Genomic DNA, 24,633 nt, shown 5'->3' on the forward strand with positions numbered 1-24,633 from the left:
TTATAAATCCGTGCACTTGAGTGTTGTTATTTTATTGAAATGAAACGTAACATGATAGGACTAGGTAGGTCTATACAGTGCCCAGAAAACAAATGTTGATGATTCGTCAACAGTAATAATAATTAGTAAAAATAAAGTCCCTCCAGTTCACAATAGGCCTACATATCACAAATGTTAAGAATAAGAAAACATCTGTGTAATCTAGTTTAATTGATATAAAAACCGTATCGTATAAAGTCCGTCCACCCACCCGCATAAACAGGTAACGGCTTTTTCGGTGGTGTAGCTGGTTAAAGCGTTGTACGACAACGTATTGACAATGCGAGTCTGGTTACCCGAGTTCGCGCCCCAGTGCAGGGAACCTCGGATGATATTCTTTAATTTTTACTGTGAGAAAATTATATAATTCTAACGGCCTTCAGATGTATCACAACATTTTAATGTGTGAGCACTAATATCAGATAAAAATGAACACATGTAGCCTTAATTAAAATATTAAATAACGTAGGGTAGTCTACCGTCGGAGACAACCACTATGCCTATATGACGCTGTTCATTTTCAATGCGCCGATAGTTCGGCTCTTTGGGCCGGCACAATCCGGAAGAAACCACCAAAGCTTCACAAGGCATCGTTCGCCCATCCCTAGTCATAATGCTGCGACTCCAGGGTATTGCGCAATAGCCAAGAAAACACATTCTTCGGATTAATAAACAGGCCACAGACGGGCTCTGTGGCCTGTTCCATAAAGCGAGTTTAGCGAATAAGCCAGACTTATGTCAGTTAGTCGGACTCATTTCTAGTTCATTCGGTTCCATAAAACTAGCTCAACGTAGTTCGAACTCGGTTACTATGGCAACTTAGGCTGCCAAACTAGTCTGGTCCGGGGCAGGCTAACTGTCAGGCTTAGCGTGACTTGGTGCTTAACCAGACCTTCCTGTAACACTGACCCAACGGGAAAACGATGATTTACCACGGATATTCTCATTTTCTTATTCTCATCAGTTCAATATGTTCAACATTGATAGAAAATCAACTTAAACTCGGCTACGGCTAGCCATAGGCTAGCCATAGCTGTGATTTCAAATGTTTCGGCATCAGGCATAGGCCTATCTCAATCTCAATTATCCGAGTATAATAGTTGTTAAGCTGAAATGCAACAAGTGTGAAAGTGAGGAACACTGCACAACCATGCATCCAGACACCACCCTATCACCAGCAGCGTTTCCTGTGGTAGAGCCATTCACAAAACAGCAACACAGCTTTCCATCAGAGGTGACTTCCAGGTGTACAGAGGTCTGCGGTGATGGTCTCCCAGCTCGATCCTGTGCAAAGATATGCCTGGTGCAGGTCTTCCCACGAGGCGAAAGAGAACGTGCTGTGAAGATGTACGCCATCATTGATGACCAGAGCAACCGCTCGCTGGCCAGGTCTGAGTTCTTCCAGCTCTTCGGCATCCGCAGTAACCCTGCACCTTACCTGCTGAGGACCTGCGCTGGCACCACTGAAATGGCTGGGAGGAAAGCCGTCGGTTTCCAAATAGAAGCAGCCGACGACCCAGTGTGTCTGGATTTGCCCCCACTCATTGAGTGCAATGAGATCATGAGCAACAGGTCAGAAATCCCCACAGCAGAGGTTGCTCTTTCCCACACTCACCTGAGGTCTGTGGCTCCTCATATCCCAAAGCTTGACCCTAAAGCACAGATTCTCATTTTATTAGGGAGAGACCTTATCCGGGTTCATAAAGTGAGACAACAGATTAATGGCCCTAACAATGCGCCTTTTGCCCAACGCTTGGACTTGGAGTGGGTCATAGTTGGGGAGGTTTGCATTGACAGTGCCCGCAAGCCCACTGTTGCTGTCTTCAAGACAAATGTCCTGCAGAATGGACGTCCATTGTACCTGACAGCGTGTCAAAATCACATACACGTCAAAGACAAGGCAAGCTACGGCGGGGAGCAAAGACATGACCTTTCTAGCCACTCTCTCGTCAACGTGCGCCCTGAGGACAAGCTTGGACTTGACGTGTTCATGAGAACAGCAAATGACAACAAACACGCTCTGTCTTTTGAAGATGAGACATTCTTGAATGTCATGCACACAGAATTCAAAAGAGATGAACAAAACAGCTGGATTGTTCCCCTGCCATTCAGGTCACCCAGGCCACGCCTCCCAAACAACCGTGCTCAGGCCCTCTCTCGTCTACACTCCTTGCGGCGCACACTGAACAAAAAACCTGAAATGAAAGAACAGTTTGTTAGTTTTATGGAAAAACTCTTTGCAAACAAACACGCAGAACAAGCAGCCCCCCTCCAGGTGAATGCAGAGTGTTGGTACTTACCCATTTTCGGGGTGTACCACCCCCAAAAGCCGGGTCAGATTAGAGTTGTGTTTGACTCGAGTGCACAAGAAGACGGCCTCTCTCTCAATAGTGTCCTGCTCTCTGGCCCTGATTTGAACAACTCCCTCCTCGGAGTACTGATCAGATTCAGAAAAGAACTCATTGCACTGACAGCTGACATCCAACAAATGTTCTATGGGTTCTTTGTGAGAGAAGATCACAGAGACTACTTAAGATTTCTCTGGCATAAGGATAACGACTTGACGAAGGAGGTGGTGGAGTACCGCATGCGAGTGCATGTGTTCGGCAACAGCCCGTCGCCCGCGGTGGCTATATATGGACTTTGAAAAGCGGCCCAGGAAGGCGAACAGAGGTATGGATCCGACTCACGCCACTTTGTGGAGAGACACTTTTATGTAGATGACGGGCTCGTCTCACTGCCGTCTGAGTCTGAGGCCATTGATCTACTCAGGCGCACTCAAGCATCGCTGGCAGAGTCAAACCTCAAACTGCATAAGATAGCCTCAAACAGTGTCACAGTAATGCAAGCCTTCCCACCCGAAGACCTGGCTGCAGGCCTGAAAGACTTGGGCCTTGAAGATGGATCTTTGCCAATGCAAAGAAGCCTGGGGTTGTGCTGGGACATTGACTCTGATACCTTTACATTCAAGGTCCCTGTCAGCGGCAAACCGTTTACCCGCCGTGGAGTCCTATCCACAGTCAACAGTCTTTTTGACCCGCTGGGTTTCGCCGCACCTGTGACCATCAAGGGACGTGCACTGCTGCGAGAACTCTCCACAGAGGTCCACGACTGGGACGCTAAACTTCCTGCAGACAAGCTGAACAAGTGGGAAACATGGAGAAAATCACTGCAAGATCTGAGCAGCCTCCATATCCCCCGCTCATACACACAGCAGTCCTTCTCTAACACCATACACACTGAACTGTGTCTTTTCTCAGATGCTTCTTGCTGGGCCATCGGCGCGGTGGCTTACCTGAGAGTCATCACAACAGATGGGCAGTGTAGCGTGGGCTTTGTGCTTGGAAAAGCAAAGCTGGCTCCTCAACCAGAACCAACCATCCCTCACCTTGAGCTGTGTGGCGCTGTGCTGGCAGTAGAAATGGCTGAACTGATCCTGGAGGAGCTCGACCACAAGCCAGATGCAGTGAAGTTTTTCTGTGACAGCAAGGTTGTTTTAGGATATATACACAACGAGTCTAAGCGGTTCTTTGTGTATGTACATAACCGCGTTCACCGCATCCGACAAACCACATCCCCTCAGCAGTGACACTATGTACCTACGGATCAAAATCCAGCTGATCTGGCAACTAGGTCAGTGCCTGCGTCACAACTCACCAACACCACGTGGTTTACAGGACCAGAGTTCCTATACAAGCCACACCAGCCTGAAACTCATGACCCCTTTCAGTTAGTAGATCCTGAAACAGACGCAGACTTGAGGCCTCAGCTGACAGCACTCGCCACTCACCTAAGTGAAGGTAAACTCTCCTCAGAGCGGTTCCAGCGCTTCTCCACTTGGGAGTCATTGCTGAGAGCTGTCTCTTGCTTAATCCATCAAGCCACATCATTCAGATCAGACTGTCTGAATGTTTGTAAAAGATGGCACCTGTGCAAAAAACCACGCACTCCAGAGGAGCTAGATGCGGCAAAACGAGTCATACTCATGTCTGTCCAAAGGGATGCTTATCCAGAAGAGTATGCAGCACTACAAGAAAAAAGAACAATTTCCAAGTCAAGCACAATCCTGAACCTCGATCCTGTCATGTGCGATGGCCTGTTGAGAATTGGCGGCCGTCTGAAACATGCGTCTGTTGAGTCTGAGGTGAGAAACCCCATCATTCTCCCAAAATGTCATGTGACAAAGTTAATGGTGAGCCACCACCACACAAAAGTGCAGCACCAAGGGCGACACTTCACAGAAGGTGCTGTGAGGGCTGCCGGCCTGTGGGTCGTTGCAGGCAAGAGACTGATAGGCTCAGTCATCCACCACTGCGTCACCTGCCGCAAGTTAAGAGGGAAGTTCGAGGTCCAGAAGATGGCTGACCTCCCCCCGGAACGTCTGAGCTCATCTCCGCCATTCACATACGTAGGGCTGGATGTGTTTGGCCCCTGGAATGTGGTCACCCGACGCACCAGAGGTGGTGCAGCTCACAGTAAGCGGTGGGCTATACTCTTCACATGTATGTGCACCAGGGCTGTGCATATAGAGCTCATTGAAAACATGGACTCACCCAGCTGCATCAATGCCTTGAGAAGGTTTTTTGCCCTGAGAGGGCCAGCAAAGCAGCTGAGATCAGATCGAGGTACGAACTTTATCGGGGCCAGTGCTGAACTGGGCATGAGACCGGACAACCCAAACCAGGTCAGCACTCTGAAACACCTTCACGAGAACGGCTGTGCGTGGGAGTTTAACCCGCCACATGCATCTCACATGGGGGGCGTGTGGGAGCGCATGATCGGCGTAGCCCGCAGGATACTTGACTCCATGCTCCTGGAAAGAAAGCAAAATGACCTGACTCACGAAGTGCTGTGCACCTTGATGGCAGAGGTGTGTGCCATAATGAACGCAAGGCCATTAGTTCCAGTCTCCTCTGACCCCTTGTCATCAGTGCTGCTGACTCCTGCTATGCCGTTGACTCAAAAGCCAGGGGTGTCTGCTCCAGCCGGCACTTTTACCGAAAAGGACTTGTTCAAGTGTCAGTGGAGACAGGTGCAGGCCCTGGCAAATGAGTTCTGGAAGCGATGGAGGAAAGAATACCTCCACACTCTTCAGCCAAGGCGCAAATGGCACACAGCAACATGAAATCTGCAGCCCGGGGACGTTGTGTTGCTGAAAGAGAGTCAGTCCCCCCGCAATGAGTGGCCTATGGGTCTGGTCACTGCCGTCTTTCCAAGCAGTGACAAAAAGGTCAGAAAAGTTGAAATAAAGACTGCATCTCAAGATAAAGTAAAGACATTCTTCAGGCCCATTACTGAGGTTGTCCTGCTTCTGCCTAAGGAAGGTCAAAGGTCAAGCGAGGACTGTTGAATCTTTAGTGGCATTAAATGCCAGACGGGGAGTGTTCTGCCCATAATATGTTTTTGTTCTGTCTATAATATGTTTTATGTATTGGGTTACTCTTAAAACTTTTGTATGTTCACGTGATTTAATGTGTTTGATATGAGTGTACAGGAAGCAAAGCATGTTTGGAATGTAAACAAACCAGGCATCGTTCACATAGCAACTATCAACTGTCACATAGCAAAATATCCATTTTATGTATTTTCAATCTGTTGTGTGAATCTTAAAGAAAGCAATGACTGTAAGTTTTACACGATCATAATATGTACATTACCTAAATACAATGTGTTATATTGTAACTTTGATGATGATTTTGGATGTTGTAAATAGTCAAACGCAATCGCTGCATATCAGTTATGTATGTATTTTAAAATTACTGTAAGCATTTTTCTACTTTCTCTTTTTATTTCGTAGTTTCACTCCGTTTCAATGTTGTCAGCTTGACTAATAGTCAATAAAGGAGCAAGAAGGCTCATTTTCCTGGCTCTTGAAAAAGGAGTTTGGCTCGCTGTTGAATCTACGTTGACGCTACTAGTAGGAAGCACAACACGTAGAGAGAACAGTACAGCCGGTCTTGGGCCTGAAACTCCCGGGCTGAAAAGTGGCCCCACTCCGGCCCTGATTGTGAGTACACGAACCCAAGTCTGCACGCTTGGTCATGACTACAACAGTGACCTTACGCCTGGGACACACTGCCTGCGATCGGCTGCGATCTGCTGCGACGCGCCTGGAAGCGCCTCCTTTTTCTTTCGGCGCCCATGTTATCAAATGGGACCGACCACACTGGCTGCGAAGCGCTGCGATCGCCTGTGATCGTTTCGGCAGCTGGTCGAATTTTTTCGCCAGACGCTTGCGATATCGGCTGCAGGATGATGAAATACACCATATTAGTTGATATATTTGAATAAAAAACATGTTATTAAGATTTTACTCCATTAATTGTAGACTACGGTGAACATTTGTAAAGTTGTAGACTTTATAATTACACAATGTTGGTAACGAACGTCCTTTACATGTGGTTACCCTGATGAAAACGAATGAAAATAAACGGATAGATCCGTTGAGCTAGCATGCCCATAGTTGTTTTGTTTGTTTGAGAGAAAGAGTTGTCACGCGTTGCACACAACACACAAGCAGACATAGCCTACCGAGAGAGAACCCCCAAGTCGATTTCTAAAATCAGCATCAAATGAATTCTCGAAGTGGAAAAGCACAGGGAGTTGTTGTATGTCAGCAACAATTTTACAAGGACAACGTAGATGAGGATCAATGCTGGGATATAGCCAGTGCTCAGAGTAGCTGAAAGGCTTGGTGACCCGGCGCGGAGAAATGCGCGTCTGGTGTGAACAGCTTTTGCTCAGTCGTAGCCGATCGTGGCGCTGCGCTGCGCGTCCATGCGCTTCGCAGCCAGTGTGTCCCAGGCGTTAGAGAACTACAACGCTGTATTAACTTTTCTAACACGCCCCGGAGCGTGGTGTACTGTCGGAAGGCAAGCAGTGCAGAGCGTTAAAAAACGCTGCAGTGTGAACGCACCGTTAGTCTACCTCGTTTTTATTAAGTGAGAAGCTCTACAAAACCTTTAAACTAACAAAAGGTCCCAGAGATAAAGCTGTGGAAAATGTGCCGGTGGAATACTCAACTCCCCGGCCCAAGTCAAGCCCTGTTGTGTTTGAGCAGAGCGAGGTGATGCGAGTGGGAGGTCCTACGGAAGAGCTAGTTGGCATGGGGACACGCAGTGGGAGGAGGAAATGATAGCGCCTCGTTTCTTTTCTCCAGACCGGAGGCTGATGACGGCTCATTTTCCATTTGGCTCTTAGCTGCGAGGAACTTTCTCCATTTTGAATACAAGAAAACTAGATATGTGTGGTAAGTTACACTGCGTCTGTATCTCCTTGTTATTGCTGAATGACTTGACTCGCTAACGAAGGCATTATTAGCATCTGTAGGTTAGCCAGACGAGCAGGCATGCCTTGCTGGCTTGAGAGACGTACTTGACCCTGTAGCCTACTGTCGACCATAACTGGTGCACTGCAGGCACAAGGATGTATTTTCTGTAAAACTGTTCTTTAGATTGCGTTTACGGTCACTGCAAAAGCTTGTAAAATGCAGCTGGGCCAGCTATATCACCACAAGCATTCCGCTATACACCACCTCCCCTACATCTGGTTGTGACTGCGCTCTCACACTGCTGAGCTGTCAAACTATCAAACCAGCTGCAATGTCACACAAACGTTGGGAAATTGTAGTATTCATCTTCTATTCTGGGACACTCAGTAGGCTAGGCTGCAATGAAAGTGTAACGTACGATTATGTCTCACTTTCTGCGTAGTCATCTCTGATATCCTTTCGATTCAATAAAACGTGTTTTTGTGTGTTGTAGGAATTTTTGCCTACTTGAACTACAGAGTCCCACGGACCAGAAAGGAGATTTTTGAGACTTTGGTCAAAGGACTTCAGAGACTGGAGTACAGGGGATATGACTCCGCAGGTAAATACTGTATATATAACCTTGTGTTAAACTGCTTTGTGTTGTGTCTGGCTTTTAAGTTAAATCAAAGGAAGTTTCTTAGAATATTAAACCAATCTTCGCCAGAACTCTAAAGATATGTTAATTGAACAATGTTAGTGTATTTGACACAGTAATGACAGTCTAGTAAATAGGAAACCAGACTTGTATGTTTTGTCAAGTCTCATGTCTGACTTGACATTGTCTCTGCCAGGCATTGGAGTTGATGGTCCCAGAAAAAACGACAATGGCAGCATCTGCCTGTTCAAGAAGAAAGGGAAGGTGAAAGCTCTGGATGAAGAACTACATAGTAAGTGTGACTACCTAAAGAGTATTTCTTGAGAGTAACAACTTGCATGTTATTCTAGTCTCTGGCTTAGCCCACAACAGCTCATCTCAATGAAATTCACACTTTTGACGCTCATTTCTATTGGTGTGTGTGTGTGTGTGTGTGTGTGAACAGAGAGCGATTCTATTGACCTGGACACAGAACTGGATACCCATTTTGGGATTGCCCACACTCGCTGGGCTACCCATGGGGAACCCAGCGCTCTCAACAGCCACCCACAACGCTCCGACAAGAACAATGGTAAGGACACACACAGACATGTTGCACTTGTGGTTACTAATGTACCGTGCATGTTCTTCCCTGCATTCATGGGTGTTTTATTACTTATAGTATCGTATCAGCCCATTTGTAATAACAGTAAAACAGTCTTATACCTTCACTAATAAAGACCGCAAGCTCAAACCTTTGTGTGTCCAGGTTTGGCAATGAAGTGTTTTTTCTAAGAGACACTTTAAACATCTGTTTTCGACCCCCCTCCCCCATCCAATCTCCCCCATAATGGGCCCCACTCTCCTGGAAGTGAACTGGAGGGGGTGTGGGTGGGGGCACAGTGAAGGCTAAAATGGCAACATGAAAGAGATAGGGTCGTAGGTCAACGGTGACAGGTAATGACAGGGTGTAAGTCTACATCTGTGCTGATGGAGAAGAACCACCTGGAGACCCACCAGAGACGCTGAGCTCCCCATCTGGACCTCAGGGGCTTACTCATCCCAAGAGTTCTCCTTCTGTTGTTCTTCTGACCTCAAACGTCAAAGATACCCTCTTCACCCTTCTGTCTGCTCTTCCCCAGAGTTCATCGTGATCCACAACGGCATCATCACAAACTACAAGGAGTTGAGGAAGTACCTGGTGAGTGAGAAGGTCTGAGAAGGTCTGCTCTGAGTTGCAGCGGAGGACCCGTCGAACGCGGTCACCCCCCAGGTGTAGCTGCGGGGTTGACACAGTGGGTCGAGGGCTCTCTTGTTTTCTGATTTACGACAAGGTCGCGACAAGGTCGTTACGCTGCGTTTCTGACCGCTAACTTCGGAAGGAAGGCCCTTGTACGAGAGAAAGGCATTCCAAGGCCCTCTAACAAACGCACCCATCTCCTGTCGCCGCTGTACCTCCGAGCGTTGTGGACGTTTAATTCAAGTGACTCAAGTCATTGGGCGGTGACTGACCAGTATAGTTAAACGTTTGGTTTTGTCTTAAGGGTGACTGTTGTACATTTTTCAGAAGAAAATCACTTTATTTGGCTTTTGCCCAGTCTGTGACTAAGCAGTGATGTTTCCTCCGGTCAGAACTCCAAGGGCTACGAGTTTGAATCGGAGACGGACACAGAGGTGATCCCCAAGCTCATCAAGTACGTCTACGACAACCGAGAGAACGACTATGTCTCCTTCTCCACCCTGGTGGAGCGAGTCATCCAGCAACTGGTGAGCCTGTGTGTGTGTGTCTGGGTGGGCAGGGGGTGATTCGGGGTTTGGAAGTCTGGTGTGGTTGTTTGTGCAAGGGTGAGGATCGGAGAGGGAGGATGTTGGTGTGTGTGTGTCATGGGTCTGAAATCGATTCCCTCCCTTCTCCTTTGACCACAGTTGACAGCCCCCACCCAGGCTTTGACGCATGAGATGACGTGGGGGCTTGTTTATGGTCCGGTTCGTTTTCCACCGCGGAGAGCGCCACTCCCCTCGTCTCTGACATCATCAAGTTTTTGACCGAGATATTGTTTTTGCCCTGTTACCCCGGTTACACAATAAAAAGCGGCGCTCTTAGTGTTGCAGCTAGCTAACCTTCTGGCCCCGTAACTTAGACATCAGGGAGTGTTGAGCAATAAAGGTTGTGTTTTTTGTTGTTGTTGTGTGGGGAGGGTCTGGCGCAGGTCCTAGGTGATGACATCATTTCCCATAACCCACCCCTCCCCTCTTCTCCACCCAAGAAAACCTCAGAGGAGGAAAGCCTAGACACTTGATTCAAACCAGACCTGATTTTCTTTTTTTTTGTTTAAATGGATTGTTCTTTTTTTTTTTTTTTATTGCGGCCGATGTGTGTGGTTTTTGACGGTGACCATACTAGAACGTATGGATCAGTTCTGTGCTTCAATTGGTGACGGTTACTTTTTTCACGCCTCCCCTGTCTGCTTTCTCTCCTAGGAAGGGTCTTTTGCTCTCGTTTTCAAAAGCAGCCATTTCCCAGGCGAAGGCATAGCCACCAGGTTTGTACAACATCTCTTTCTGTTTGCACGCGTGCGCAAACACACGTACACACGGTTCTGAAGCTCAAACCTCATTTATGGCCTCCACCTCACCCCTCACGATGACCTATAAAACTGTCAGAGGTCAGGCTTGTCGTAGTGTGGAAGGAAACCTGATCTAAGTTCTAAAGAAGCAGGTCATCATCTTAACAGAATAACAGCCAGCAACTGTGGCACACACACATTCACCACCATATCCCAGGTCTGAGAAGGTCTTCTAGAATCTGTATAGCGCTTAGATGGGTCCGTGTCTTGGACACAGGACAATGGGGGTTAGTCTTCATTTTATGAATATTCAGTCTGGAGTCCAAGTCCATGTTTTTATGCTTTTGAAACTCCCCCACAGTAGAATGGAAGTCCAGACATATACTTTTCATCCTAGTCCGGCTAGCTAGTAACATCTCGACCAGTGAGGGTAAGCGAGGCATGGTAAAGATTGTTCTAGATCATCTGAGGACAGCAGGGGTAGGTTGGGGTGTACGTGTGTGTGTGTGTGTGTGTGTGTGGGGGGGGGGGGGTATAATCATTGACACATGCTATCCACAAACACAAACACACACACACACACACAGAGACACTTAAGCATTATCCATGATGTAAGTTGCTTTCCAGGAAAGTGAGTGCTGGACAATGAAGTGGCTGGCTGCGGGGCCTGCTTGTGCATGTGTGCGTTTGTCTTCCTGGGTCATCCTGTTCTCCCCCCCCCCCCTCCCCCCATACAGAACAATGGTGTCCTTCATTGCTTCGGTGGTTGTGTGTGGGGGTCCTTCGCAGAGGCTAAGCAGGGCCAGAGAAAACAGTTCTCACCGCAAGCACGCACACGTACACATACACACGGTTTTTGCGCTGTCATGAAGAAAACAGGGGTTCTTGAGAAGGTGGCCTCACTCCAGACTGGTTATTTAGGTGAAAAGGCACCATTGTGATTCTGAGAAATGCCACATCCCAGGAAGTGTTGTGCTGTGCTGTGCTGTGCTGTGTGTGTGTGTGTGTGTGTGTGTGTGTGTGTGTGTGTGTGTGTGTGTGTGTGTGTGTGTGTGTGTGTGTGTGTGTGTGTGTGTGTGTGTGTGTGTGTGTGTGTGTGTGTGTGTGTGTGCGTGTGTGGACTCACAGCCTTTCTCAACAGTTCTCAGTTTCAATTCTTGTCTCACAGTCTCTCTATTTTATCTCCCCATCTCTCCATCCCCTGATCCCTCTTTTTCCCCCTCATCCCTCCTGTCCTCATCCTCTCCCCCTCGTAGGAGAGGCAGTCCTCTACTGATTGGTGTGAGGAGCATGTATGAGCTGTCAATGGAAGAAATCCCTATACAGTATAACACTGGTGAGTAGCCGGGAGACTCATGAACTCATTTACTTACTAAATGACTAGACAGGATACAAATTATCGCTTGAAATCCCTTCCTAGCACATTTTTACATTTTACATTTATGCATTTAGCAGATGCTTTTATCCAAAGCGACTTCCAAGAGAGAGCAGTTGTTGGTCAAAACAAACTGCTTTGTGGAGTTTGCTCACTTGATACTTGTGCAATGTGGGGTCAGGGTCACTCAGTAATAAACACACACACACACACCTCAATGTAATAACAAAGATATTCCGTTTCCCATAGACAAACAGCTCGGCCTCTCTGGAATGTCAACACTGTGTTGATAACGGGTTCTATGTCACTGTCACCTAACCCTGCTGTTTACACTGTCGCCACCACAAACCAGTTTATGATCATAGCATTGTCTCTGTAAGGGCTGCGTGTGTGTAATGCTTACTCGCTGATAAGCATTCACGTGATGTTTATGTATTGTGTCCAGGTCATCTGGGCGTTCAGCAGAGAAACTTCCGGAACAGGGTGGACAGTTGTACCGCCCTGCATTCTGTCAACGACAGAAAGGCAGTGGAGTTCTACTTTGCCTCGGACGCCAGGTAAGGGCGCCAGGATAGCCTTAATCCCCCAACTCTGTGGAAGTTAGAAACCGTCAGTTCCACTTCTTGGGGGTTTCAGACACATACATGGCGAGTGGACATAGAGTCGACCTGGCAACCAAGTATTCTAAATCCTAAATCTTAAAGGAGTGAATACACACATTTTGCATTGTGAAAACAAGACAAGTATCACATTTAGAAACGATATTCTCCCCTTCTCTCTGTGTCTCCCTCACTCTTTTTCCTTCTCCCTCTACCCCTCCACTCCCCCCCCTCCTTGTTTTTTTCTCCCTCCCACCCTATCCCTCCTCTCTTCTCCCACTTCCTCCCCCGCCCTCCCTTCTTCTCACCCCTCACCTCCCCCCCCCCCCCCCCCTCCAGTGCCATCATTGAGCACACCAAGAAGGTGGTGTACCTGGAGGACGATGACATTGCGGCGGTGGCCGAGGGGAAGCTGTCGCTGCACCGCGGGAGGGGCGTGGCCGGGGACTACCCCCCCAGGGCCATCCAGACGCTGCAGATGGAGCTGCAGGAGATCATGAAAGGTCAGGGGGAAGACCCTCTAGCCTCTCAGCTGAGCGTCATGCTTTAAACGGCAGATGCGATTGGGTGTCTCGTTTTCTAGGCAGGAAATAAGTGACCAATACCAATAATTATCTCTTGTGTTTATGTGTGTGTGTGTTTATGTGTGTGTGTGTTGTATGTGTGTGTGTTGCTCAGGGAACTTCAAGGCCTTCATGCAGAAGGAGATCTTTGAGCAGCCAGAGTCTGTTTTCAACACCATGAGAGGACGAATCTGTTTTGACACCAACACAGGTAATAGTCACAACCACCCATTGATAGGGGTCTGAAGTAGGTGGCTGGGTAGGTGTGTGTCTTTGTGTGTTTAGATCTCAGTTTTTGTTTGTGTGCATGGTGTTTAGGTGCAATAATAAATGTGTGTGTGTCTGTGCGCTTTCAACCCAGTGGTCCTAGGGGGGCTGAAGGACCACCTTAAGGAGATCCGCCGCTGCAGGCGCCTCATTGTGATTGGTTGCGGCACCAGTTTCCACGCCGGACTGGCGGTATGTTGCCTGGAGATGAAATGACTACTTCCCTTCTAGCTAAACCCCTCCCATCTCCTGGCTAACCCCTCCCGTGTCCTTATAAGGACGAATATGGGCGGAATGTATGTTGTGTTGGCTTGGTTGATTGGATGACCATCCTAAAAAGATGTATAAAATTCAATGTATCTATTTATTTTGTATTATATACGCTTTAAGAGTTTCTACCTCATCTTCTGCTATACCTTCACACTCCTTATCTTATAACTGTTACAAATAATATTGACTTTGATTTTATAGCCCTAAACTGATACTTGACATTGGAAATAAAATGTGAATGTGGAATTGAACATGTCTTTTGTGGGAGGAGCTAAAACGGCATAACTGAAATGTTGTCGCTTCGTGTTCCCAGACCAGGCAGATCCTGGAGGAGCTGACGGAACTTCCTGTCATGGTGGAGCTGGCCAGCGACTTCCTGGACCGCAACACGCCTGTCTTCAGAGACGACGTCTGCTTCTTCATCAGCCAATCAGGTAAGAGGGAGGGTTGACAGGCCCCGCCCAGGCACCCCTACCCCCACACCCCCATCAGAGTAGTTCCTGGTCGTGTGTGCGTGTGTTTTGAGTGAAATGTCCCTTTACGGCCGCAGGCGAGACGGCCGACACTCTGATGGCGTTGCGGTACTGCCGGGAGCGTGGCGCCCTGACTGTGGGCGTGACCAATACTGTGGGCAGCTCCATCTCCAGGGAGACGGACTGTGGCGTCCACATCAACGCCGGGCCGGAGATCGGCGTGGCCAGCACCAAGGTAGGCTGCACTAGTGTCAAGAAGTGTTTTGTGTGTGGTTGTGGCTGTGTCCGTTGTCATACTGTGTTTGTGTGTGTGTGTGTGTGTCCAGGCATACACCAGTCAGTTTGTGTCTCTCATCATGTTTGGTCTGATGATGAGTGAGGACAGACTGTCCCTGCAGAAAAGGAGGCTGGAGATCATCAACGGTCTCAGGACACTGCCAGGTCAGTCATACCTCCACCTCTCCTGTCCTGTCCCCTCCTCTCTTCTCCATTCCTCTCCCCTTCCCTCTTCACCTCTCCCCTCCTTTCCTTTCCTCGCTTCTCGTCCTTCCATTCCCTCCCCTCTTCTTCTTGCCTCTTTTCTCCTCTAGCTCCTCACCTCCCCCTCCCATCCCCTCTTTCCCCCCCTCTCCTCCTCTCCTCTCTAACCTCCCACCCCTCTCCTCCTCTCCTCTCTAACCTCCCACCCTCTCCTCCTCTCTAACCTCCCACCCTCTCCTCCTCTCCTCTCTAACCTCCCACCCTCTCCTCCTCTCCTCTCTAACCTCCCACCCTTTCCTCCTCTCCTCTCTAACCTCCCACCCCTCTCCTCTTCTCTAACCTCCCACCCTCTCCTCCTCTCCTCTCTAACCTCCCACCCTCTCCTCCTCTCTAACCTCCCACCCTCTCCTCTCCTCTCTAACCTCCCACCCTCTCCTCTCTAACCTCCCACCCCTCTCCTCCTCTCCTCTCTAACCTCCCACCCCTCTCCTCCTCTCCTGGGTGTGAGGTGCTCCCGTCCTCACACCCTGTTTTCTGCTTTCCTCTGCAGACCTGATCCAGGAGGTTCTGAGTGTGGATGAGCAAATCAGGTCCATAGCAGACGAGCTGTACCAGCAGAGGTCTCTGCTGGTCATGGGCCGAGGCTACAACTACGCCACCTGTCTGGAGGGGGCACTGGTGAGCTATAAGCGATATATGCACATGCATACACACACATTCAGCCACGGCCAAAAGTATTGGGAGCGACATACATTTTGTGTTTGCAAAGCTTGCTGGGCCTTGGCATAAAATAACATAATTTCAGTAAGTCATATCATCAGCACAGGGGAAAGTGTGAACAAGTTCTAGCCAGGTGAAACCACTCACATTCTGATTGGATTTTAAGAGCAGATTGACTGCTGTATAAGAGGGGACTGTTTGCATATATTGAAAATGTTCGCCGCAAAAAAGCTTTAAAAATATTAAATGTGCCTTATTGTGATTCCAGTATTCTATATAAACGTGAAAAATTTTTCCTCAAATATTGAACCAGCAAACTTTGCAAAACACAACATTTGTCATTGCCAAAACACACCCACACACATGGGATCTGATACGTGATTGGTGCTGTGTGTCTGATACATGATTGGTGCTGTGTGTCTGATACATGATTGGTGCTGTGTGTCTGATACATGATTGGTGCTGTGTGTCTGATACATGATTGGTGTGTGTCTGATACATGATTGGTGCTGTGTGTCTGATACATGATTGGTGCTGTGTGTCTGATACATGATTGGTGTGTGTCTGATACATGATTGGTGCTGTGTGTCTGATACATGATTGGTACTGTCTTCCTTCTGCAGAAGATCAAGGAGATCACCTACATGCACTCGGAGGGGATCCTGGCGGGGGAGCTGAAACACGGCCCTCTGGCCCTCATAGACAAACACATGCCCGTCATCATGATCATCATGAGGGACGCCTGCTACACCAAGTGTCACAACGCCCTGCAGCAGGTCACCGCCAGACAGGTGACACCTCACCGTCCCCCTCCCTCCCTCTGTCTCTCCCTCCCTCTGTCTCTCTCTCCCTCTCTCTGACTCACTCTCTCACTCTGTCTCTCCCTCCCTCTGTCTGTCTCTCTCCCTCCCTCTGTCTCCCTCTCTCACTCTGTCTCCCTATGTCTCCCTCCCTCTCTCACTCTGTCTCTCTGTCTCCCTCTGTCTCCCTCTCTCTCTCTCTCTCTCTCTCTCTCTCTCTCACTCTGTCTCTCTCTCTCTCTCTCTCTCTCTCTCTCTCAGTCTTCATCTCTCCCTCTGTGCTGTCCTCTCTCTTTGACTCGTCTATGTCTCTCATCCCTCGTTTTCACACCCATGTCCACCCCCCCACCCCAATTCCTCTCCTCCCAGGGGCGTCCCATCATCCTGTGTAGCCGTGGCGACCCGGAGGTGAGCAGGAAGGCGTACCAGACCATCCAGCTGCCCCAGACGGTGGACTGTCTCCAGGGCGTCCTCAGCGTCATACCCCTGCAGCTGCTCTCCTTCCACCTGGCCGTGCTTCGCGGCTACGACGTAAGGAGACCCGGGGGGGGGGGGGGGGGGGGGCTTCTTTGATGCATGTAAACACCTACACACAATGTATGTGTTTGCATGGCAATGTGTGTTTGTGTTTCCTCATCTGTGTGGCAGACAGACAGACAGACAGACAGACAGACAGACAGAGAGAGAGAGAGTTGGGAAAGTTGTTGATTGTTTTACTCTCGCTCCATACCCCAGGTGGACTGTCCTAGGAACCTGGCCAAATCTGTAACTGTGGAGTAACCACTGGATCGTCCGACGACAACAACAACTGTTCAATCAGTGTCATTTTGTGTGTGACTGTGCTTGTTTGTGTGTGTGTGTGTGCGCGCGCGCGCGCGTGTGTACAATGTCAAGACCCCTTCTGTTTACCAGCAGGTGCTGAGCCAAAGAGACTCGTAAGAGTCTTCTTATTTCACTTCTAACGTAGAACAGTGAACAGGTGTGCAATACATAGAGGAACCGAACCACGAGGGCTCCTTTGTGTCTGTGAACGATAGATCGTATCGCCTCGGTGATACCGGAACACACGAGAGCGCACGCCGAACGAGTCTCGATGAAGGTGCGGCCTAGTCCCACAGGTACTAGAACAGCCAACAGCGTCCCCTTAGACAACGGTTCACTCGTACGTCTCTGGTTGATGTGCCGGGATCTGTGTTCACTCCTCGTGTTTGAGCCAAATACTTAGAGGGGAGGAACAGTCTGTGACAGGCAGTGCAGTCGAGCTCTGATTTGTGGAGTTTTTAAAGAAAGACATCGGTTCCCTGCGTTACACTAGCTGTGCTCTACTTCTCTCAGTGCTGGGAAGGTCTGAACCGTGTTTTCTATGAAATAATTTTACGTTTGATAGACAAACTTTTTTCTAGAGATCTATTTTAGTTCAACCTATTTTCTATACCAAACATATGCATTCCAAATATATATATATATATATTCTAAATGTAGAGAAGTTCTTTGTCTTTTATATCAAATTATTTAAGATTTTCGTGTCATTTTCAAGGCCAGAGAGAATCTGTTCCTTAATGTTTGTAATGTGTCATGAAAATGTGATGAGTTGTTGAGTTGCCTGTTAAGTACAATGCTGTCTGCATGCAGGTAATGAAAATGTATTGGATTTTGATGTTGATGTGTCTGTCAATATACGTATAGTATATTAAGTGCGATAAAATAACTGTCTTTCAGTGTTCAAAGAAAGAAAAAGTCCCAACAATAGTTATTGTTCTGTAGATCTGTTCAGGTCTTATCTTTTTACCTCAGCTCTTGAGGTCGAAAAATTGTCGTCTGAACAAGGTGTGTATGGGTTCCCTGTAGTGGAGATTTCATTAAAAATCCCACAGCATCTGACTAAAGCCCCTAGGCTAACTCTGAAGGTGATGGGTGTTCATGAACAATTAATTCTTATGTCTTTTGACTGGATTACGAATCACGATTCACCTCAATGTGAGTGATTTGTTTGTTTTCCACCCCAGTGCTTGGCTTGCACTGCACTCACTATGCGGGTAAACAAATCACTCAAAGGATCCGTGAAGGATATGGAGATCTCAATCTTTCCCATTCAAAACAAGAAAACAGCTCCATGTTCTGACAAGCGAGTAAAAGAAAAATCATTCTAAGGACTCTAGGAAGATAAGACCATAGATCTTTAGTCTTTTGAACAATACTGTAGATAGAATGAATTGTTGCACTGCAAACCTGTGCAACAGGGAGTGGGTCATTTGGTTTTATTTTGGAGGTACTGATATCAAGGCAAATTTGTGTTATCTGATGATGTTCATCATTGAACATTTGTCGTTTAGAGCAGGGCAAGAGTGCCATAGTCACTCAAATGAACAAAAAGATCCGGAAAAATATTTGTTCATTTTATTGAACAAGATTCAAAGATCCTAGTCCTTAAAAATGTGTGGACTTCCCTCTCAAGGACAACATAAAAGGGATTGTTTAAAAGTGGCATTACTGTTTCTTTACTGGTGCACAAACCCAAATACTGTCATCAGGACAGCAAAAATTTCATTGAGAAATGCAGGCAGAATACGAATATAAATTGCTTAAATACTAGGGTGGTTAAGTCTTTGGTAGTTTTATTTTATACAAATGACTGTGTGTGTGTGTGTGTGTGTGTGTGTGTGTGTGTGTGTGTGTGTGTGTGTGTGTGTGTGAGAGAGAGAGAGAGAGAGAGAGAGAGAGAGAGAGAGAGAGAGAGAGAGAGGACAAAAGAGAGACTCATATCTCATGGAAAACTGGAATAATGTTGCTTGTGTGTAGTTAGCACACTGAACAATACTAATGCAGCATACACACGTTGGACTACACTCACTGGTACATCAGACTCAGTCTTTCTCTACAACGCACACGTCACCTTGCTCTTCAATGAGAAGGTGACCGGGTCTTTCAACCGTTCCAGAATTATCCATATCTATATTTCCATCGTCAGGAAAAGACTTGATGATTAAAGACCCCCTTTCTGTTACTAAACACTCCTAATAGAAAATGACCTCAACACTCAGGGGTAATGAATCCTATTTCTGACATGACAAGAGTATTAACCATGTCAACCTTTGGACGTCAACCTTTGTTTGTCACCAACATGCGGCTGGGTCATTGAGTCCACAATGCCAGGCCCACACTGTCCTTGCTGTGGTGCTCTCTCTATCTGGCATCTGATATTTTATTGCTATGGTCTGGATCCCCTTCCTGGTCCACTCTGTTTTTGTGTAGTCTGGTCTGAAGTGAGCTGAGAGCTATGGGTGAGACAAAACAAATCCTGGCTTCTCTGTTTCAACCAGAGGTTGCATCTATCTCAAAGTTGCCAGGAAGATTCCAGTTCTGTCAAGCAAGGCCGTCAAGATTTACCACCATCAGCCAACTCTTGGTAAAAGTATTTTTTCGTTTAGGTCCTCTCCTCGAATAATTGTCTTGTTTCTCTTCCTTGCAAGCTGGTGCATTAGTGAGAATGTTCTCACTAACCGTTAAGGTGTTGAGAAAGGGTCTGAATGATGACCCCTGAATCAGCGTTTTAAACCCTCCGTGTCTGTTTTGTAACCACGTCTTGGGGATACAAAAGGCTCCTTCACGATGCCGCACGGATAAAAGCCGTACATATCTCCGTCCATCTCTCTGTCAATCTCTCTGTCCATCTCTCTGTCCTCCCTAGCGCCGGTCTTCAGAAGCTCTGGACGATGCGTTCCGCCTTCCTGGCCTCGGCGCTCAGGTCCCCGAAGGTCTCGAAGAACTGCTCCATCTCGCGCTGCAGAGTGGCGTTGCGCCGGTCGGCGTCGGAGCGGGCGCGCTCCACGTTGCGAATCTTGATCTCGGCCACGCTGTGCCAGCGTCGCTGCTGCGTCAGGTTGGCCCGCAGTACCGCCATCTCCCCCTGGAGGGCTTCGTTGCGCTGCTCCAACCTGAGGCGAGGAGAGGGGGAGAGAAGAAGGGGGAGGGGAGGAACGCGAGGAGGGGGGTCAAGAGAGAGAGAGAGCGATGTTGAAAGAGAACGTGTTGTCCCTTCACGGTGGACTGCTTTGGTGTCATTGTTTATCCTGAACACTCCAACATGCCAATAAAACATATTGAATTGAATTGAAAGAGAACTTTCGGAGCTGCACGCACTGGTACACTGAAAGTGCATGGCGGGAAGTCGAATTTTGCTCAAGGTTTGTAATCGCATGCCTAAACCTCTTTGCTGAAAAACAGCAATGGAGAAATCAGCTGAGGATGGCATTGCAAAGTTAAGTTAGCAGACCTCCACCCACCTCTGGATCTTAGTCTCGTACTCGGCCCTTTGCCGGGCCATCTGCTGTCTCAGGCCAGCCAGCAGGCAGTGGATAGCCTGGACGTGAGGGGCCGGTTCCAGGGGCCCGGAGGGCAGGAACACCTCTGAGCTCCCCGTGCTCAGCGGGGGGTCGGTGGGGACGGAGGAGGAGGCGGGGGAATTGGGGTGGGGGTCCTCGTCATCTTCCGTGTTGGATCTGAAGGAGGTGAACCTGGCTAGGCGCTGTTCCGGACTGACTCCGCCTTCAGCGCCCACAGCGCCGCCGCCGTCCAATGGCAGGCCTTCACAGGACGACCAGGAACTGGTGGAGTCTGCTTCCGGTTCGGGCTCCGCCTCTTGCTTGGTGACAGCGAGGCCACCGGCATGGTCTTCCCCCCTCTCCCGCACCTCGCCCTTAAGCTCAACCGACCCAATATCCAGGTTGTCGTAGACCGAGAGAGTGCTGTCCTCCTGAGTCTCGCTGCTGCCGCTCGTGTTGCCAGCCAGGCCCCCCTCGCTGGCTCTCTCTGCCCCCCAGTGAGGGCCCTCCAGGCCTGGCCAGCCCCCGAGCCCGGTGCTCCTACTGGGGCCTGGTGCCGGCTCCAGGTCGGCCTGGAGAGTGACGGTAGAGGCTGAGGTGTGGATGGTGGAGGCTGGGTGGCCGGGCTGGAGGTGGTAGTCTGTGTGGGAGGGGGGGTATCTGTGGCACAGAGCTCCAGCAGGGCTGACAGGGGAGAGAGCCTCACAATGTGGCGGGTCTGCGTTGGAGGGGAGGGGGAAGGGGAACATGGGGCTCAGACCGGAGCCCCTTCTCTCGGCAATGAGAGGGAGGGAGAGCTGGCGTGAGCAGGGGGAGGACTGTGGGGCTCGCTGCTGGTGGGTGGCAGGACAGGGCTGGGGGGGCCAGGATTCCCCTGTACCCCTCCTCCGGCAGGGGTAGGAGTCTGGGCGCGAGGGGCCAGGCGGGGTCCCGGACGCACCCCCTTCCCTGGAGAAAAGACACTGGTGTTCCCTGATCAGCTCCAACATCAGCTGCTGCACTACAGCCGCACCTGATCGAAGACACACACGTGGTAAAACACACACTATTAGAGCAACAGTATCACGTTCCATAGAACACACACTGTTTAAAGACACACACACACCTGTGCGACAACAGCAGAAGGCACACACCTAGTTACAAAAGTCTGTTGACAGAAAACAAAATAATACAGTGGCAGACTATATCTGTCTATATCTGTGTCCGTCCTTGCAGTATCCTATGTTATATCTGGCCTGTTCTGTCTGGAAACTTCTCTAAATCGGTCTCTCTGACCAGGTGTTTGGCTCTGTCTTCTTTTCACCATCTGACTGACTGAATAACACACACACACACAGCAAGGTTTCAAACTCCTCTTTACTCACCCTCCTGTTTTAATGTTCAATACCTAAAGAAGACATCAACAAAGTCCTGAGCAACACAAAATTCAAACCTGAAGCTGACCTCTCAGAAACAGCCACTTGGTTTTCACAGAACTCGTGCTACGCACACACACACACCTCCTATGATACTCTCTGGGTCCTCAGCTTTAGGCCGGAGGATGTTTGGTCCAAATACGGTGGCCAGGTTCTGGGTGCTCATCTTGTTGCTGCAGGAGAAGGTCTGGACCTCGTTCAAGAACCTGTGGAGAACCAGAAGAACCTTCTAGATCACCCTGGGACAGTGGGGAACCAGCTTCCGTGGCTGTATTGCATAAAACACGATAAGGGCTGTTCCCACTGAATTACTATGTATTCCACACCAACAATGACAGAGGGATGTTTTTCGGTATGAGATGGAAGTTCCAGGTGACAAGTTGGTGACTTACTGGCAGATGTAGTGGAGCAGGTTGAAGTTGGCCACTGGAAGTTCATGAAGAAGACACCTGAGCTCGAACAACCCCTGGATGGCAGCGAGAAGAAGGGAGGGAACGTGGAGGATGAGAATGGTCAGGGAGGGAGGAAGGGATCAGCGGTTAATCACCTCATAAAATCACTTTTATCGCCATCCCTCCCATCATCCCGGATGGGATATGTATATTCCGTACCTGTGTCCTCTCGGAGGATAGCTTCTTGCCACACAGGAGGAAGTCCTGGTAGCGGGAGAAAGGCACCAGTGGCTCAGGTAGCTCTCTAAGGTAGAGCTTTAGGAGGGATGCTACGGTATGGACGTCTGTACTGCTAGGATGGAAAAAACACAATTACACACACAGCAGGAATACACACACATCCCCTGGAGTCTGACACTTGACATGACAATAGTTATTCTCCACTTAAAACGCTTTATCGTCCAAACGCTCTTCTGCAGGGAAGCCAGTCATCGACCAACACCCATTATACCTCGGTCTTCAGTGCATCTTAGTCTGGTAAACCACAGATTACAGCCAGTAGTGCAGGTGACCTACCTGTCGAAGGAGGGCTTCTCGCCCGCGTCAAAGGCTTCCTGCAGCTCCCTGACCAGCGTGGCCTGGCCCGGCTGCCGAAACAAGCCCACCTCCAGCAGCCCCCGCTGCCGGATGAAGTCGACACACTGCTCCACCACCAGGGGCGCCATGTGAACGCCGTAGCGCCGCTCGTACAGCACTGTCTCCTCCAGACGCTGGCCGAACACCCCTGGAGAGGAGAGGGGGAGTGGGGAGGGGTAGGGGAGTCAGTGAGGAGGAGGTGAAAAAGGCCAGGATGGAGAAGGGATAGAAGTATGACCCCTGCCTTGGAGATGTTTGAGTACACTCAAACATCTCCCACAATCCAGCCTGGTGTCCTTTTGCCCTTCCGGAGACTTGAGACGTTTGGAGAGAGATGGATGAATGGATGGGGGCCTCTCAAAATGGCCGACATCTAAATCCGACATGGGTTGCAGGTGTGCGGCGTGTGTAGTCTTCTCTGGGGGATACTCACTGTGTCTGAAGCTCAGCACCCTCTTGATCTTCCTGTAGGCAGAGTGGGACAGGTAGCTGCCCGTCCGACCGACGCTCGACTTAATCTCAGGCATCCTCTCCTGTCTTCCCCTCTCCTGTCCTCCCCCTTTCCTCTTCTCCCCTCTCCTGTCCTCCCCTTTCCTCCTGTCCTCCCCTCTCTTCTCCTGCTCGTACACCTCTCAGGAAAGGCTCAAGGTCCCCGTTTCTGGTCTTCTACTTGTTCCGTGCTTGTTTTGTTGACTCTTTTTGTTTTCTCTCTCTTTTCTTCTTGCGTGGTCTCTCACCCCACGGACCAGTCTGGTGGTGCTGAGGTCGTCGCCGAGTTCAAATGGTGTGTGTGACAGCTCAACGCTCCGGGCTGTCTTTTTTTTTTTGGAGCCCAGTCACAGGATTATGTGTGTGTGCGTGCATGCGTGTGTGTGCTCACTGTAGGTCTCTCCCCCCCCACCCCCCCACCCCTGTCTACCTCTGTTTAGGGAACTCTCTAGCGGTCTGAGACTCTGTGTTCTCCCTCCTCTTCTCTCGTCCTCTCGCCAGGTGAACAGATGAGTTGTCTTCTTGCTCCGATGACTGGAAATGAGGTGAGGCTGTCTCCCTCTCAATCACCCTCTCTCTCTCTCTCCCCCCCTCCCTTCCCTCTTTCTCTGGGCTGTCAATGTGACCTAATCTGATGAAGGAACATTCCTATGGGAGGGTTCATCCTACAAGAGGCAGCATAGTGGAATGCTCGAGCTATCACACATCCTCTCTCACAGTCAGGCATACCACGAAGCAATTATATCGGCGCAGACCATCATGGAAATGTGAGCTCTGCCGATAAAGTTACTCCAAAGGTTGAAATATCCACGTTGAAATTCTTTTGATGGTTCGGTCAAGGGAAGAAATGAACTGGTTCTTATTATAGCGATGCAAAAGATGTAGTCAGTCTATCTTATCCAAGATGAGCAGGGCAATGCCTGAGAAGGCTTGTCCTGTGTGATGCAGCTGATTTCTGATATGGGGTTTAGAGTGGGTGCTGTCTGCTCGGCTCCTTCGACTGTTTAAAAAAAGGCTTGCCGGGGACGCTTGTGTGTGCCTGCGCCTGCCAGCTGAACTCACGCCCAGGGGGGGAACGAACAAGTGAAACGTCCAGGGGGGGGGGGGCTCCGGGCTCCCTACTGCTCCTGTGGTTCTCCGGAAGGGTGGGACTCGTGTTTGAGGTGGTTATGGTGTTGATGAGGGCAGCTGAGATCCACAGGGAAAGTGTTTATCACTCTGTCTCTCCTTCTCTCTGTCTCTCTCTGTCTCCCTCGCCCTCTCTCTTTCTCGCTCTCTCTCTCTGAGGAGGAGGAGGAGGAGGTTGTTTACGTTCCCTTGCTGCCCTGTGATAATGGTCC

The 24,633-nt window shown here is 49.2% G+C and overlaps 3 protein-coding genes across 4 annotated transcripts; 2 read left to right on the forward strand and 1 right to left on the reverse strand.

The window, feature by feature from the left end:
- The first annotated feature begins 3,591 nt into the window (after positions 1–3,591).
- Positions 3,592–5,947, forward strand: LOC134039183 (uncharacterized). The gene has a single exon (XM_062484890.1). The coding sequence runs from the start codon at positions 4,025–4,027 to the stop codon at positions 5,162–5,164; it is 1,140 nt and encodes a 379-aa protein (XP_062340874.1). The 5' UTR covers positions 3,592–4,024; the 3' UTR covers positions 5,165–5,947.
- Positions 5,948–7,144: 1,197 nt separating this feature from the next.
- On the forward strand, positions 7,145–16,841 carry LOC134039251 (glutamine--fructose-6-phosphate aminotransferase [isomerizing] 2-like). The gene is made up of 19 exons (XM_062484966.1): positions 7,145–7,288; positions 7,803–7,910; positions 8,143–8,238; positions 8,392–8,517; positions 9,068–9,126; positions 9,558–9,692; positions 10,407–10,468; positions 11,749–11,828; positions 12,313–12,424; positions 12,806–12,969; positions 13,145–13,240; positions 13,391–13,488; positions 13,880–14,000; positions 14,117–14,274; positions 14,366–14,480; positions 15,070–15,197; positions 15,863–16,030; positions 16,409–16,570; positions 16,775–16,841. Exons 1-19 carry the CDS (start codon positions 7,282–7,284, stop codon positions 16,817–16,819), a joined length of 2,040 nt encoding a protein of 679 aa, XP_062340950.1. The 5' UTR covers positions 7,145–7,281; the 3' UTR covers positions 16,820–16,841.
- Positions 16,842–18,678: 1,837 nt separating this feature from the next.
- LOC134039252 (rho GTPase-activating protein 24-like) lies at positions 18,679–24,394 on the reverse strand. Of its 2 annotated transcripts, none has more exons than XM_062484968.1 (7): positions 23,238–24,394; positions 22,745–22,952; positions 22,388–22,517; positions 22,169–22,242; positions 21,861–21,982; positions 20,323–21,373; positions 18,679–19,974 (listed from the first exon to the last, which is right to left on the reverse strand). In XM_062484968.1, exons 1-7 carry the CDS (start codon positions 23,329–23,331, stop codon positions 19,737–19,739), a joined length of 1,917 nt encoding a protein of 638 aa, XP_062340952.1. In that variant the 5' UTR covers positions 23,332–24,394; the 3' UTR covers positions 18,679–19,736. The 2 variants fall into 2 exon arrangements, with proteins under 2 accessions (XP_062340952.1, XP_062340951.1); XM_062484967.1 differs by having other exon boundaries at positions 22,388–22,520.
- Positions 24,395–24,633: the final 239 nt, after the last annotated feature.

The sequence above is a fragment of the Osmerus eperlanus genome, chromosome 19 (genome assembly GCF_963692335.1).
Source record: "Osmerus eperlanus chromosome 19, fOsmEpe2.1, whole genome shotgun sequence".
Classification (NCBI taxonomy): domain Eukaryota; kingdom Metazoa; phylum Chordata; class Actinopteri; order Osmeriformes; family Osmeridae; genus Osmerus; species Osmerus eperlanus.

What these genes read in the sequence shown, in the direction of transcription:
- LOC134039251 (XM_062484966.1), top strand. An exon ending in CAGGGGATATGACTCCGCAG is followed by an intron (nt 7,911 to 8,142) that starts GTAAATACTGTA and finishes TGTCTCTGCCAG; the next exon opens with GCATTGGAGTTGATGGTCCC. An exon ending in CCCTATACAGTATAACACTG is followed by an intron (nt 11,829 to 12,312) that starts GTGAGTAGCCGG and finishes TATTGTGTCCAG; the next exon opens with GTCATCTGGGCGTTCAGCAG.
- LOC134039183 (XM_062484890.1), top strand. Translation starts at nt 4,025, where the DNA reads ATGTCTGTCCAAAGGGATGCTTATCCAGAAGAGTATGCAGCACTACAA.
- LOC134039252 (XM_062484967.1), bottom strand. Translation starts at nt 23,331, where the DNA reads ATGCCTGAGATTAAGTCGAGCGTCGGTCGGACGGGCAGCTACCTGTCC. An exon ending in GAGAAGCCCTCCTTCGACAG is followed by an intron (nt 22,521 to 22,744) that starts GTAGGTCACCTG and finishes TTTCCATCCTAG; the next exon opens with CAGTACAGACGTCCATACCG. An exon ending in TATCCTCCGAGAGGACACAG is followed by an intron (nt 22,243 to 22,387) that starts GTACGGAATATA and finishes GCTGCCATCCAG; the next exon opens with GGGTTGTTCGAGCTCAGGTG.